Source organism: Chiloscyllium plagiosum, unplaced genomic scaffold (assembly GCF_037043375.1).
Source record: "Chiloscyllium plagiosum isolate Xiang-an unplaced genomic scaffold, Cpla_swu_hap1 HiC_scaffold_28, whole genome shotgun sequence".
NCBI classification, from domain to species: Eukaryota; Metazoa; Chordata; class Chondrichthyes; order Orectolobiformes; family Hemiscylliidae; genus Chiloscyllium; species Chiloscyllium plagiosum.
The window spans coordinates 44,253,154-44,268,916 of record NW_028270166.1 but is presented as its reverse complement, the minus strand read 5'-3'; the positions used below and the strand labels follow the sequence as shown (position 1 = coordinate 44,268,916).

General features: G+C 42.8%; 1 protein-coding gene across 1 annotated transcript in view; it reads left to right on the top strand.

Annotated features, from left to right (window-relative positions):
• LOC122547956 (cathepsin K-like) overlaps positions 1-11,786 on the top strand; it is a 28,439-nt gene extending 16,653 nt beyond the window's left edge. Inside the window, exons 5-8 of the mRNA XM_087976250.1 lie at positions 1,823-2,047; positions 3,343-3,511; positions 8,330-8,435; positions 11,687-11,786. Of these exons, the coding sequence (XP_087832376.1) occupies positions 1,823-2,047; positions 3,343-3,511; positions 8,330-8,435; positions 11,687-11,786 (600 nt within the window). The remainder of the gene's footprint in view (positions 1-1,822; positions 2,048-3,342; positions 3,512-8,329; positions 8,436-11,686) is intronic.
• Positions 11,787-15,763: the final 3,977 nt, after the last annotated feature.

Sequence of the window (15,763 nt, the reverse complement as noted above, 5' to 3'; positions counted from 1 at the left end):
AAAAAGGAACAGAGTTGTGAAGCGGGGCAGTCCCGATCTTGTTGGAAAACAGGACTGAGGAGCTGAAGAGACTTCTCATGCTCCTATTTCCCCTGTTCTTCTTATGCCAAGAGTGTTGGATTTAAACAAAGCTACTAGAACACCATCCCATCTTATTATAGTGCATTTTCTTCACATTTAAATATCGAGTGTGGTGCCCACCACAAACTTCATTCTCTAGCCACTAGATCCATTACCAGCTCGAGCCCTCTCCTGGTCATTGTCTGATCTGAATCAGCTTATTCAAGAAGTCTGAGATTTGATCCCACATTGAGTTCCTGAACACATATCCATGTCATTCATTAAAATGATTTATTTCAATCTTTGTAACTTTGCTCAATTCTACTCCTGTCTCAGCTGATCTGCTGCTGAAACTCTCATCCATGCCTTTGTTACTCGTAGATTTGATTATTCCAATGCACTCAAGGTTGGATCCAATCTTGAGATCAACCAAACTCTGTTATCAATGTCCTAAATCACAAGGAATCACTTTACACAGCTCTTATGCTTACTGACTCACATTAACTCCTACTTTAACTACGCCTTGATTTTAAAAGCTTTCCATGGACTTAACTCACCTGATTGCTATAACCTGTTCCAGTCCTTTGACGTAACTTCACCAACTCAGGTCTCTTGAGCATCCCTGATTTTAATGTCACTGATATCCAGGTCTTTAGTTACTAAGGTCCTAAATGCTACAGCTCTCCCTCTCTCTCCCTCTCTCACTCTCTCTCTGTTTCTATCTCTCTCACTCTCTAAACCTGTCCAGCGATCTTCATCATTTTCTTCCACTTAGAACCTCCATAAACCTCCTGAACATAGCTCAGTGTAAATTTGCTTGAACACACTCCTGTGAATGACTTCAAAACTACTTTAAAACAATTTAATATGATAAAGGTTCTACATATACAGAAAGAAATGTCATTGTCAGTTTTTGATAGAGGGATGGTTAAGGAAGAGACCATTGCAACTTTTAAGGGAACACGGGATTAAACTGAAGTAGAAGGAGTAGAAAAGGAAAACAAAGTCGTTGGATTCTCTAAGAAGACAACGGCACAAATATTATGGACTAATTAACCTCATTTTGTTCCATCCATGTCTATTGTCCATCCATGGATTTTATTCATTAAATTTTCCCTGAAAAACGTTACGGTGGCTCAGTGGTTAGCACTGCTGCCTCACAACACCAGGGACTTGTGTTTGATGCCAGCCTCAGGCGACTGTCTGTGTGGAGTTTGCACATTCTCCCCACGTCTGTGTGTGTTTCCTTCGAATGCTTCGGTTTCCTCCCACAGTCCAAAGATGTGCAGGTCAGGTGAATTGGCCATGCTAAATTGCCCATAGTGTTAGGTGCATTAGTCAGAGGGAAATGGGTCTGGGTGGGTTACTCTTTGGAGGGTCGGTGTGAACTTGTTGGGCCGAAGGGTCTGTTTCCACACTGTAGGGAATCTAATCTAATGTAATCTAAATTGACATTAGTGTTCAGAGGCATGTAGGTTAGGTGCATGTGATGGGAAATGTAGAGTAATAGGGTAGGGGAATGGGTCTGGGTGGGATACTCTTGGGATGGTCAGTGTGGACTTGTTGGGCTGAAGGGCCTATTTCCACACTATAGGAATTCTATGATTCTAAAACAAGCAGATAGGACATTAGTTTAATGCCTCATCTGAAAGATGATACTTGGGTTTATATAGTTCTCTTTCAGTGCTGAGCTGTACAGATAATTTGAACTAATTGCTCAAGTCTCAGTGTGGAAACTGAAACTCTTAATCTTCCTCATCAGGGTCAGTGCAATAGTTGCTGGGCATTCAGTGCCACTGGGGTGCTGGAGGGACAATTGTTTAAGAAGACAGGCAAACTCATCACCTTGAGTGAACAGAACCTCATTGACTGTTCAAGGAGTCATGGAGCTTTTGGATGCAATGGAGGCTGGTCTTTGAATGCCTTTGAATACGTATATGAGAATGGAGGAATTGAAGCTGAGTCCACCTATGTCTACACTGCAAAGGTACATCTCCTTCCTGGTTTCACCATTCTGTCATTGAGCCACACTTCAAATATGGTTAAACATAGGTAGCTCTTTTCAACCTCCATTAATTTATTAAAATTCAGCTCACCACCTCCCTCTTTTAGTTAACATTGCTTATTGTGCATTGCAATTCTGAATGAAATAAACGTCTCTCCAATTAAAATTTCAAATATGTCAGTAATAACATTGGACATTTTTAAGGTTCGTTATCTCAAACGCCTCAAGGTCAATGATTTACAGCATCTGTTACACAGGTAAATAAGAGGCAGCCAATGCAGCATAGCTGGGTTCATAGACAGCACTGACATAATTGTTACTTGGTTCAATCCCACCACAGGCAAAGAAATGTCAGAATTTATGGGCCATTCAAGTACTTGAACCTCTCACTGAAACTGCCCATTTATTTCACCATTACGGCTGCTGTCTCTCAGAAATGTTAAATCAAGGTCCAATCTGCTTGTTCAAGGAGTGGTCCTGTTGCTGTGTGGAATAAAACATTTTTACATAGCAATATGTAAAGGTGGAATCTAACACTTGCTTTTTTCTGTGTATCACTTGTGACTCTTACCTCTGACTCTCCTTTTTTTTGGTTTGATTTATTATAGTCCCATGTACCTCAGTACAGTGAGAAGTTTTGTTTTGTGTGCAGTACAGGCAGATCATGCCATACAAAGAGTATAAGCGAAATAGAACAGAGCAAGAAATACAATATTATGGCTTCACTGCAATACGGGAAACACTGGTGCACTGTTTGAGGTACGATCTTTGTAAGAATGTAAGATGAGGATTCGCATTAGGTGGACATGACTGATCCCATGGCACCATGTTGCTGAAGAGGAGATTCATTCCCTCTAATTTCTGGCTAATATTTATCCCTCACCCAGATCAAAGTGCTGTTATCACCATGTTACATTTGGGATCTTGTCTGTGCAAATCAGATGGTTGTGTTGCTGAAGGTCAAATTTGAAAAAAAAGACTCATTGTCTGGAAAGTGCTTTGAGATGTCCTGAGGCTATATGGTGTAGTGAGATTCTTAGCCATTGCTCAACATCATTTACATCACCAAAGAGAGCAGGCAATGTCTTGCTTTAACATCACATCCAACAGACAGCACCTCAACAGCGCGCTGCTCACTGAAGTATCAGGCCAAATTTTATATCCTAAGTTACAACATTGTGCTGTGCAAAGGTTTGTGTGTTATCCACAGCTTGCACTAACCTAAAGGCTAGCTGGTCCACTGTGTATATTTTCCTGCCTGTTTTTCTTCCACACAGGAAGGCAAATCTTGCAAATACAACACTTCTAAGAGTGTGGTTTCTGTATCGAGCTATAAAACCCTTCCTTATGGAGATGAAGAAGCTTTGACCAGAGCAGTGGCTGAAATTGGACCCATAGCTGTGGTGATTGATGCAGGACTGGAATCTTGGCAGTTTTACAGCTCAGGTGAGGACCCTACTAGTTTTCCAGCCAACCACAACATCTCTAACTGTAACAGACAATCTGATTTCAACAGGTGCTTCAAGTGGCACTTGGGAGGTGGATCACTGGGCCCTTACTGAATAAACAATGCAAGTGAACAATGTTTGACTTCCACTGGCTTATAGAGCTCAATTGACCACCCATTCGCAAATAATCAAAACCTCCTGGATCAGCAGATTCAGGAACTATTGAATGGAAGGGGTCAATATGGTTGACCTTTCTATGGTGAATCACTTGCCCTCTCCCTGACACATGGTAAAAGCTGGAAAGTAAGTGTGACAAGCAAACAGTCTGTCTAAGGATTTGGAATTTAAAATGCTGCTGGGAGAGTGTGGAATAGTGATGGATCTAGACCTCATATTTCCTTCATGAAAAACCATCAGAAATGTGTCCCTATGTTTCCTCCCTATTGGTGCATCAAATTATTTGTTTAACGTTCCAAAACATACTCAGAATGTTAAATTCTCAATTTAATTTGATCCTTGGATGTCCACATATTGCGCCTTTTCAACAAAACCAAAGTTGGCAGCAACTTCTGGGTTGTCGTTGAGAGACAATTTGAGTCAACTTAACTTTAAACAAATGCTTGGCAGCTAGGTGTTTCCTACTGCATTGTCTATGACAACAGCTTTATCAATCAGAGCCCACTTGCCAACCAATCGACACACTCTTCTCATGGAGTATAAATTGTTCCTTTTGAGATTTGGTATTCTTGCAATTCTGTCCGGATGAGTGCAAGATGGAAAGCTTCAGTGATATACCTTATACTTCAGCAATATGCTGATTCTGTATTATCAAGAGACTCTTTATTAAAGAATTGCAGAATATGTAATAGCCTCCAATATGACTCAAACTTTAATCTCCCTCTGTATGAAGAGGAGCTTCCTAATGCAACTATTCACTTGTTGAACCTTTTCCTTAGAATTTGATATTCATCACTTACTTCAAATGGTGTTCCACCTTCACTATGCTGTTTATTCCTTTATATACCTTCATAAATTTATGTTGAGGTTCATTCTAACGCTTTCCAGCTTTTTCCTCATAACTCAGACTCCTCAAACTGAGAATTAGTCTCCTGCACTTTGCACATTGCAGCATGGAGTTATAGGTAGTGATAATGGAGACTTTTTATCACATGGCTGACCAGGAATCAGTCCCGTTCTTGTTGGCTGTCTCAGAAAGTTTTGTAAATGAATATGTCTAGCCATGTTGTAAATGCACCTTTCCTGACAATAAACTCCTGGAGTAGAACTTGACCTTTGGGTTCAGAGCCACTGCACCAATAGGCTTAAAGCAGAAGTAAATAGCAACATTGAAACAAAAGTAGACTATTCAGCCCATTGAGCCTGTTCTGCTAGTCAAGTAGATCACCGCTCAACTGCACTTTAACTTGTGATGATGCTGTCACTTTAAAAAGGTTATTTTACCCTTGGATGTTTTGAAGAGAGGTCATAAGGGCAGAGATGCTGAAGAATCTAGGAAGAGAGTGGCCAGTTCTCCCAGTTCAGATTTTTTTCTAGTTCGTTTTAGCTGTAGCAGTCACAAAATGTGAGAAACCAGGGGAGTTGCAAGCTTTAGTAAAAAAAAAACTCTGCTCATTTTCTTCTCAGACTTTTCTTTGGATTTTGTTCCTTCCTGTCTGTAAGAATTTGTGTTTGAGTTTACCTTTTTGCCAAGGGGTGTATTCATGGAATGTTACTGGATTGGAACAGTTAATTAGTAATAGTTACTGTAGAAATTAAGTTTTCCAAAAGTCAAATTATTCTAAATTCTGCTTTCTTTGTTTATGTTTCAACTGCAGTGTTTAAATAAATTCTGTTTTGCTCAAAGCCGGGTGAGTTGACCAGCTGCCTCACTCCTGGAATATCCACTTCACATTTGCCTTTAAAATAAGAAAAAGTTAGAGTCTAGGCGACCTTCATAAAATATTTTGAGGGGGTTTGGCCTGGTCAATAACAAACTCTATAAATATGCCTTGGGTAGCAATAATATAGGTGCTACATTCCTGATCTGTGAAACAAAACAGAAACATAGAAAATAGGAGCAGGTGTGGGCCACTCTGCTGTTTGTCTCTGCTCCACCATTCAATATGGTCATGGCTGTTATTCTTCTAAACTCCAATGAATATAGAATTAACCAATCCAATCTCTTTTCACACATCAGGCCTGCCAATCCAGGAATCAATCTGGTAAGCCTTCATTACACTCCCTCCATAGCCAGAACATCCTTACTCAGATAAAGAGAACAAAACTGCACTGTGCCAACTAGTGGGTAGAAAGTGAGTCTTCAAGAGCTGCAATCCAACCAGAGATCAGCAGCTGTCCAAGATCAACAGTGCCACTGGGAGGGGAGGCCACTGCATGTACTGCACTGTTGTTAATGCCAGTGACCTCCAATGCTGGACACTGTGGAGAGAAGTAAATGGGTAGGGAAGGGATTCTTGGGAGGGTGGCACTTTCAGGGTTGGGCTGAAGGTAAATAGAAAAGGAAGGGTAGAGGTTCCTGAGAAACCCTCTTCCCAAAGTCAGAGCATTTGAATGGTCCGAGTCCCTTAAAACAAAGGACCTCCATGTTTACCACTCAGGCCCGACAGGGTTTGTTACGTAGTTGATCCCCATCCATCTCTGGTACAAAAGTCATGGTGATTGGATGAAGCCCTGAAGTTGATTAAAGTCTCAATTGCAGGAAGGCAGTGGAGTCTCCATCTTGCATCTTTCCATCCAAATAGAAAGATCCAGGGTGGGGAGAATAAAATTTAGCCCTTTACCCCATAATCCATTATGTCCTTGCCATAAAAAAAGACCAGCAGTCAGGCAGCATCCAAGGAGCAGGAGAATCGACATTTCGGGCATGAGCCCTTCTTCAGGAATGAGGAAAGTGTGCCAAGCAGGCTAAGATAAAAGGTAGGGAGGAGGGACTTGGGGGAGGGGCATTGGAAATGCGATAGCTGGAAGGAGGTTAAGGTGAGGGTGATAAGGTGAACGTGATAGGCTGGAGTGGGGGTGGGGGCAGAGAGGTCAGGAAGAAGATTGCAGGTTAGGAAGTTGGTGCTGAGTTTGAGGGTTGGGACTGAGACAAGGTGGAGGGAGGGGAAATGAGGAAACTGGAGAAATCTGAGTTCATCCCTTGTGGTTGGAGGGTTCCTAGGCGGAAGATGAGGCGCTCTTCCTCCAGCCGTCGTGTTGCTATGGTCTGGCGATGGAGGAGTCCAAGGACCTGCATGTCCTTGGTGGAGTGGGAGGGGGAGTTGAAGTGTTGAGCCACCGGGCGGTTGGGTTGGTTGGTCTGGGTGTCCCAGAGGTGTTCTCTGAAACATTCCGCAAGTAGGCGGCCTGTCTCCCCAATATAGAGGAGGCCACATCAGGTGCAGTGGATGCAGTAAATGATGTGTGTGGAGGTGTAGGTGAATTTGTGGTGGATATGGAAGGATCCCTTGGGGCCTTGGAGGGAAATAAGGGGGGAGGTGTGGGCGCAAGTTTTGCATTTCTTGCAGTTGCAGGGGAAGGTGCCGGGAGTGGAGGGTGGGTTGGTGAAGGGGTGTGGACCTGACGAGGGAGTCGCGGAGGGAATGGTCTTTTCGGAACGCTGATAGGGGAGGGGAGGGAAATATATCCCTGGTGGTGGGGTCCATTTGGAGGTGGCGGAAATGACGACGGATGATACGATGTATATGGAGGTTGGTGGGGTGGTAGGTGAGGACCAGTGGGGTTCTGTCCTGGTGGCGATTGGAGGGGTGGCACCTTCTCCTGCAACTGCAAGAAATGCAAAACTTGCGCCCATACCTCCCCCCTTACTTCCCTCCAAGGCCCCAAGGGATCCTTCCATATCCACCACAAATTCACCTGCACCTCCACACACATCATTTACTGCATCCGCTGCACCTGATGTGGCCTCCTCTATATTGGGGAGACAGGCCGCCTACTTGCGGAACGTTTCAGAGAACATCTCTGGGACACCAGGACCAACCAACCCAACCAGGCCGTGGCTCAACACTTCAACTCCCCCTCCCACTCCACCAAGAACATGTGGGTCCTTGGACTCCTCCATCGCCCGACCATAGCAACATGACGGCTGGAGGAAGAGCGCCTCATCTTCTGCCTGGGAACCCTCCAACCACAAGGGATGAACTCAGATTTCTCCAGTTTCCTCATTTCCCCTCCTCCCACCTTGCCTCAGTCCCAACCCTCAAACTCAGCACCAACTTCCTAACCTGCAATCTTCGTCCTGACCCCTCCAACCCCCACCCTCACTCCGGCCTATCACGTTCCTCTTATCACCCTCACCTTAACCTCCTTCCACCTATCGCATTTCCAATGCCCCTCCCCCAAGTCCCTCCTCCATACCTTTTATCTTAGCCTGATTAGCACACTCTCCTCTTTCCTGAAGAAGGGCTCATGCCCGAAATGTTGATTCTCCTGCTCCTTGGATGCTGCCTGACCTGCTGCGCTTTTCCATCAACACATTTTCAGCTCTGATCTCCAGCATCTGCCGTCCTCACTTTCTCCCATAAAAAAAGACCAGCCTCATTTAGTTTTTAAACTTTCCGTTTTGCCCCAACTTATGGAGAAATATTTCTGGAAATTACTCCTGAATAGCCTCTGCCCATAATTTTAAAATTCAGCCCATTTCTTCTGGATTCTACTACGAGAAGAAATCTTTTCACCTCAGCACTCACCAATCTCCTAAATGCGTTAATTAGATAATCAATTAATCTCCAAGGCTTTCCGAGGAGAGTTTGATTAAATTCTTGCAATGGTGATAACAGTATGTCTCATTTTCCAGGTGTTTATTATGATCCCAGATGCAGGACTAACACCTTTAACCATGCTGTACTTGTGGTGGGATACGGCATTCAATCAGGAATGAAGTTCTATATTGTTAAAAACAGGTAAGGTGGCTGGAACATTACATTCTCCCAGACTGTGTGGATATGGTTGGGTTGTAGGGATTAGGGAGCAGGTAGAATGTAAAATGGACATTGTGGCCTATTGCCTCCTCAAATCTTCCTGAATTCTTCCCACTGCCACTGGGATTCTAAATTGGAGAAAGGCTAATTTTGATGGTATTAGGCAAGAACTTTCAAAAACTGATTGGGGGCAGATGTTCGCAGGTAAAGGGATGGCTCGAAAATGGGAAGCCTTCAAAAATGAGGTAACGAGAGTCCAGAGACAGTATATTCCAGTTAGGGTGAAAGGAAAGGCTGGTAGGCATAGAGAATGCTGGATGACTAAAGACATTGAGAGTTTGGTTAAGAAAAAAAAGGAATCATATGTCAGGTATAGACAGGATAGATTGAGTGGATGCCTAGAAGAGTGTAAAGACAGTAGGAATATACTTAAGAGGGAAATCAACAGGGCAGAAAGGGGACATAAGATAGCTTTGGCAAATAGAGTTAAGGAGAATCCTACAGGCTTTTACAAATACATTAAGGACAAAAGGGTAACTGTGGAGAGAGCAGGGCCCCTCAAAGATCAGCAAGGCGGCCTTTGTGTGAAGCCGCAGGAGATGGTGGAGATAATAAATAAGTATTTTGCATCAGTGTTTACTGTGGAAAAGGACATGGAAGATATAGAATGTGGGAAAATAGATGGTGACATCTTGAAAATGTCCATATTACAGAGGAGAAAGTGCTGGATGTCTTGAAATGCATAAAGGTGGATAAATCCCCAGGATCTGATCAGGTGTACCCTCAAACTCTGTGGGAAGCTAGGGAAGTGATTGCTGGGCCTCTTACTGAGAAATTTGTATCATTAATAGTCACAGGTGAGGTGCTGGAAGATGGAGGTTGGCTAAAGTGGTGCCACTGTTTAAGAAAAGTGGTAAGGACAAGCCAGGGTGAGCTTGACGTTGGTGGTGGGCAAGTTATTGGAGGGAATCCTGAGGGACAGGATTTACAAATATTCAGAAAGGCAAGGACTGATTAGGGATAGTCAACATGGCTTTGTGTGTGGGAAATCATGTCCCACAAACTTGATTGAGTTTTTTGAATAAGTAACGAAGATGAGGACAGAGTGGTGGATGTGATCTAGGTGGACTTCAGTAAGGTGTTTGACAGTAATGGGAGACTGGTTAGCAAGGTTAAATCTCATGGAATATCTCATTTGGATACAGTACTAGCTCGAAGGTAGAAGACAGAGGGTGGTGGTGGAGGGTTGTTTTTCAGACTGGAGGCCTGTAACCAGTGGAGCCATAAGGATTGGTGCTGGGCTCACTATTTTTCATCATTTATATAAATGATTTGGACATGAACATAGGAGGTATAGTTAGTAAGTGTGAAGATGACACAAAATTGGAGGTATAGTGGACAGTGAAGAAGGTTACCTCAGATTACAATGAGATCTTCCATCAGATGGGCCAATGGGCTGAGGAGTGGCAGATGGAGTTTAATTTAGATAAATACAAGATGTTGCATTTTGGGAAAGCAAATCTTAGCTGGACTTATACAATTAATGGTAAGGTCCTAGGGAGTGTTGCTGAACAAACAGACCTTAGAGTGCAGGTTAAAGTTCCTTGAATATAGAGTTGCAGGTAGATAGGATAGAGAAGAAGGCATTTGGTATGCTTTCCTTTATTGGTCAGAGTATTGAGTATTGGAGTTGGGAGGTCATGTTGCAGCTGTACAGGACATTGGTTAGGTCACTTTTGGAATATTGCATGCAATTCTGGTCTCCTTCCAATTGGAAAGATGTTGTGAAACTTGAAATGGTTCAGAAAAGATTTACAAGGATGTTGTCAGGGTTGGAGGGTTTGAGCAATAGGGAGAGGTTGAACAGGCTGGGACTGTTTTCCCTGGACTGTTGGAAGCTGAGGGGTGAGCTTATAGAGGTTTATAAAATCATGAAGGACATGGATAGGCTAAATAGACAACGTCTTTTCCCTGGGGTGAGGGAGATCTGAACTAGAGGGCATAGGTTTAGGGTGAGAGGGGAAAGATATAAAAGAGACCTAAGGGGCAACTTTTTCATGAAGAGCGTGGTGTGTTTATGGAATGAGCTGGCAGAGGAAGTGGTGGAGGCTGGTACAATTGCAACATTTAAAAGGCATCTGGATGGGCACATGAATACGGGGTTTTGGAGGGATATGAGCCAAGTGCTGGCAAATGGGAATCGATTAGACCGAAGGGTCTAAATTTCTGTGCTCTACATCTCTATGATTCTATGAATCTAGGCAGGGGATACCCTCTTTTTTTCAGGTATCTCCACATACCCAGTCATGCTTGCTCCTCCCACAAACCCAGCCCACACCCCTATGACCCTCACGAGGGTCAGCCTGACTACAGAATGTGGTGAGAAGGTGGAACTTGTTATCAAACAGAACAGATAAGCTGAATAGCATTGTGCATCTTGGGAACTGGAGGATGTTATTAAATTGGTGGGGGTTCAGAAAAGATTTACCAGGATGTTGTCAGGACTAGAAGTTTTGAGTTATAATCAGAGGCTGGATAGTCTGAAACTGTTTTCACTGGAGCATAGGAGATTGGGGAGTGACCTTACAGCTGTTTCATAAAATCAATAGCGGCATAGATAAGGTGAATAGCAAAGGTCTTTTCCTTAGTATGGGTCAGTTCAAATCCTGGAGGCATATTTTTAAGATGAGTGGAGATTGACTTAAAAGCAACCAAAGAGGCAACTTTTTCATAAAGAGGGAGGTTTGTATGTGGAATGAACTAACAGAGGAAGTGGTAGAGACAAGTACATTTACAACATTTAAAAGACATTTGAACAGGTCCGTGAATAAGAAAGGTTTAGAAGGATACTGAACAAATGCAGGCAAATGGGACTAAGTTAGCTTGGGAAACATGGTCAGCATGGATGAGTTGGACAGAAGGGTTTGTTTCCTTGCTGTATGACTCTGTGGCTAGATAATCATATGAGGGAGAAAGGAATAAAAGGTTATTGTTGATGAATTAGAATGAGACACATTGCAGCAACTGTTTCTGTACCATAATCTTGATGCAACTGAGTGTCACCATTTCATCCCACATTGTTACAGCAGGCAGTCAGAAATTGTGAAAAAATGCGGAAATTCTCCCTGAGAAGAAAATATCCCGAACCTGTGATAGCAAAGAGTGAACTTTTTTATGTTTGATTTTTTTCATCCTTCCTTTATAATTCCTTTCTGTCTACATTTCTCTTTCAGCTGGGGACAACACTGGGGCCAGTCTGGCTACATCCTGATGGCCAGGGGAAGAAACAACAACTGTGGAATTGCAGGTTTCCCCATTTATGCTCTTGTCTAAGAAGCTAGGCTTCAGAAGGTCCAAGTGCAACTTCAATATCAGGCCATCCTTTCAGAATTAGTAAGACAGTGAAGCTGTTTAGCAATGTTATCCCTTGCATCAGTCTGTAAGACATCCTTACAGTTTACCCCAGATCTCATTCTCCACCCTCTCCCCGATTTAAGAGTTCAGTACCTCTGACTGGTATGCACTACTTACTGCGTAAAAGACTTCATTTGGAGGTTTTAGTGTGGAGGTCCCTGTGTTTCTTTATCCAACCCCTGGATTACATTTTTCAACTCCTGTACTCCTTTATCCAATGCTGTATTCAATATATGCCCAACCCTTAACCACTAATATTTGAATTTTGTACTTTCCTATTTTATTTTTGCTTTGCTTCTATTATTAATACAAACTGTGTTAAACCAGTATTGAATTTTTAAAATGCTACTTTGTAGACAAGGATTTAAAATTTTGCTTTAATTTGTCCTTTGCTTTAATTAATTATTCATGCAATCAGTAGTAATATCATAAACCATGGAATTTCAAACGACTCCTCGTTGTTTTGATGCTGGTCAAAGCAGATTACATCCATGGCTGTTGATTTGTCTATATCACTGTTTCTAGATCTCAATGGATTTGAAAAAATGCAATGTGTTTTTTTTATTGCTGAACAAGAATCAATTCTTATTGTATTCACTGACCTTTGAACTACAAACTCGGACAATGGATAACCTTTCACAAAGGCTGGTCAGTGATGATGTGGAGTCAGGGGAGATTGTTAGTTCAATGACCAGTGCAGCCTGACTGATGGAGACAAAAATGGGTAAACAGTATGAGTCCTGTTCAGTCTGGAGGCATCACAGTCCCTCTGCGAAACATTTGACAAGAAATTGTGCTTGTCAGGTTTGTGTTGTTTGAAAGTCTGAATGGAGACCTCAGAAGGCTGGAATGGAGCGAGTTATTGGATTTAAATGGACACAGGACCCAGCATTCAATGCTGCAGCTGGAGTGGAGAAGTCAACCACTGACGATTATAGAGAAAGGGAGATTAGTGTTGTGGGATCCACCCTGTGCAAGGTTATTCAGAGACTGGATGTTGTATCGACCAGGGGGAGCTGTTTTGAATTGACTCGTTCGAATCTGCCATTTATTCCAGAAGAAAGTTGTATTTTGTTCTTTTAATATCTGTACATAAAATGATTTCCTCTTCCTTTTATTATCTTTTCTCTTTCCTTTTATCAATCATTATTCCATATTGAGACACTCACACTTGTGACATCCAGAGTATGGTGTCCGAGACCAGGAATCTACAAGGGACTCTCACTCCCGTACACCATCCCCCTCCGAGCTTTATATACCATCCGCTGAACTCCAAATCATCCCTCTGACTTCCATATACCACCCCCCCAAACTCCATTTACCATGCCCTGAGCTCCAAATACCAGCTCCCCACAAAACTCCATATATCATCCCCTGAGCTCTATATACCACACCCCTGAGCTCCATATACCACCCCACTGAGCACCATATACCATCCCCTTTATATATCACATCCGGAGGTCTGTATTTCACCATCCTGAGCTCTATATACAATCCCCCTGAGTTCTCGATACCATCTCCTGACCCCTGCATTCCCTATACCATCCCACTGAGTTCTATGTACCACTCCCTGGAGGTCTATATACCATCCTGAGCTCCATTTACCATCTCCTGAGCTCTACATACCATCTCCTGAGCTCCTTATTCCACACCCAAACTCCACATCCAACTCCCTGATATCCTTACTGCATCTCCCGAGTTCATTACATCACCCCCATGCTCCATAAACCAAACACTGAGCTTCTTACACCATCCCCAGAGCTCCTTATGCCAGCTCCCAAACTCCTTTATCCACTTGCCATGGTTCTTTATCTGCCTTTATTCAGACTCCGTAAGCATTTATCTATCTGCTGCTTTGTTTCATCTCGACCCTTTGCTCCAGAAATCTGTGCTATGCTTAAAACAATTTTAAAAACACTTTGCTTTCATTAAACATTTGAAAATAGGATCAGACCATTCAGCCCCTCGAGCCTGTTCCACCATCCAGTGAGAACATGGCTGATCTGTGGCCTAAGTCCATCTACCTGTGTATGGTCCACATCCCTTAATGCCTCAAATTTTGTTTTGTGAAAAAATCTCAGATTTAAAATTAACAAGCGAGTCAGCATCCACTGCCACTTGTGGAACAGAGTTCCAAACCTTTCTCACCCTTTGTGTGCAGAATGCTTCCTAACATTTCTCTTAAACAGCCTGGCCCTAATTCTCAGACAATGTCCCCTAGTTCTAGAATTGCCAACCAATGGGGGTAGTTTACCTTCATCTACCCTGCCTTTTTCTGTTAACATCTTGAAGACTTTGAGTAGATCACTACTTTACCTTCTAAATTCTAGAGAAAATAGGCCTACTTTGTATAATCTCTCCTCAATACTTAATTGCTGAAGTCCTGGTATCATTCTTGAAAAAACTACGTTGTACTCACTCCAAGGCCAATATATCCTTCCTAAGGTGTGATGCTCAGATCTGCTCACAGCACTGTATGTGGAGTCTAACCAGGGTTTTGTAAAACATGCAGCATAACTTCTATATCCTGGTACTTCAGTCCTCTATATATATAAAGACCGGTATTCTGTTAACTCTTCGATTATTTTCTGCACTTGTTTGTGACATTTTAAGGATCTATGCAACTGAACCATCCAAATCTCTTTGGACATTCAGTGTGTTTAAATTTATACCATCTAGAAAATGCCCTGATCTATCCTTCTTTGGTCCAAAATTGATAACCCCATACTTGTTTACATTGATATCTATCTGCCATAGCTCTAGAGTCATAGAGTCACAGAGTCATGTAACATGAAGCAGACCCTTCGGTTCATGATGAACCAGTTTTCCCAAACTGAACTAGTCCCATTTGCCTGCATTCAGCCCATATTCCTCCAAACCTTTCCTATACTGTACTTGTCCAAGTGTCTTTTAAATGATTTAACTCACTGCTATAGGAGAAATTGAGGACTGCAGATGCTGGAGGTCAGAGTTGGTGCTGTCAGACCTGCTGTGCTTTTCCAGCAACACACTCTTGACTCCCTGCTATAGGAAGGATCTTGTGAAACTTGAAGGGGTTCAGAAAAGATTTATGAGAATGTTTCCGGGGTTGGAGGGTGTGAACTATAGGGAGAGGCTGAATAGACTGGGGCTATTTTCCCTGGAGCGTCAGAGGCTGAGGAGTGGCCTTATAGAGGTCAATAAAAAATCATGAGTGGGGTGGGTGAGTCCAAAACAAGAAGGCATAGGTTTAAAGTGAGAGGGGAAAGATTTAAAAGTGACCTAAAGGGCAACGTTTTCATGAAGAGGGTGGTGTGTGTATGCAATGAGCTGCCAGAGGAAATTGTGGAGGCTGGTACAATTACAGTGTTTCAAAGGCATCTGGATGGGTATATGAAGAAGAAGGGTTCCAAGGGATGTGGGTTAAATGGTGGCAAATGGGACTAGATTTATTTATGATATCTGGTTGGCATGGATGAGTTAAACACAAAGATCTGTTTCCGTGCTGTATATCTCTGTGACTCTATGACTATACAAGTGTACCACTTCTCTGGCAGTTCATTCCACATACAAACTACCCTCTGTGTGAAAAGGTTGCCCCTCATGCCCTTTTAAATCTTCCTCCTCTCACCTTAAAAATGTGCCTTATAGCTTTGAACTCCCCCAGCCCAGGGAAATATGTTTGGTTTTTCACCATATCAATGCCCCTCATTATATTATAAAACTCTATAAGATCACCCCTCAACCTCCTACACTCCAGTGAAAAAAGTCCCAGCCTCTTCTTAAATCTCAAACCCTCCAGTCCTGGCAACATCTTAGTAAATCTTTTTTGAACGCTTTCCAATTTAGTAATATCTTTCCTATATTGTGGCCTCCTCTCTTGCCCACCTACGGAGCAATGGCTGTATGATGCTCAT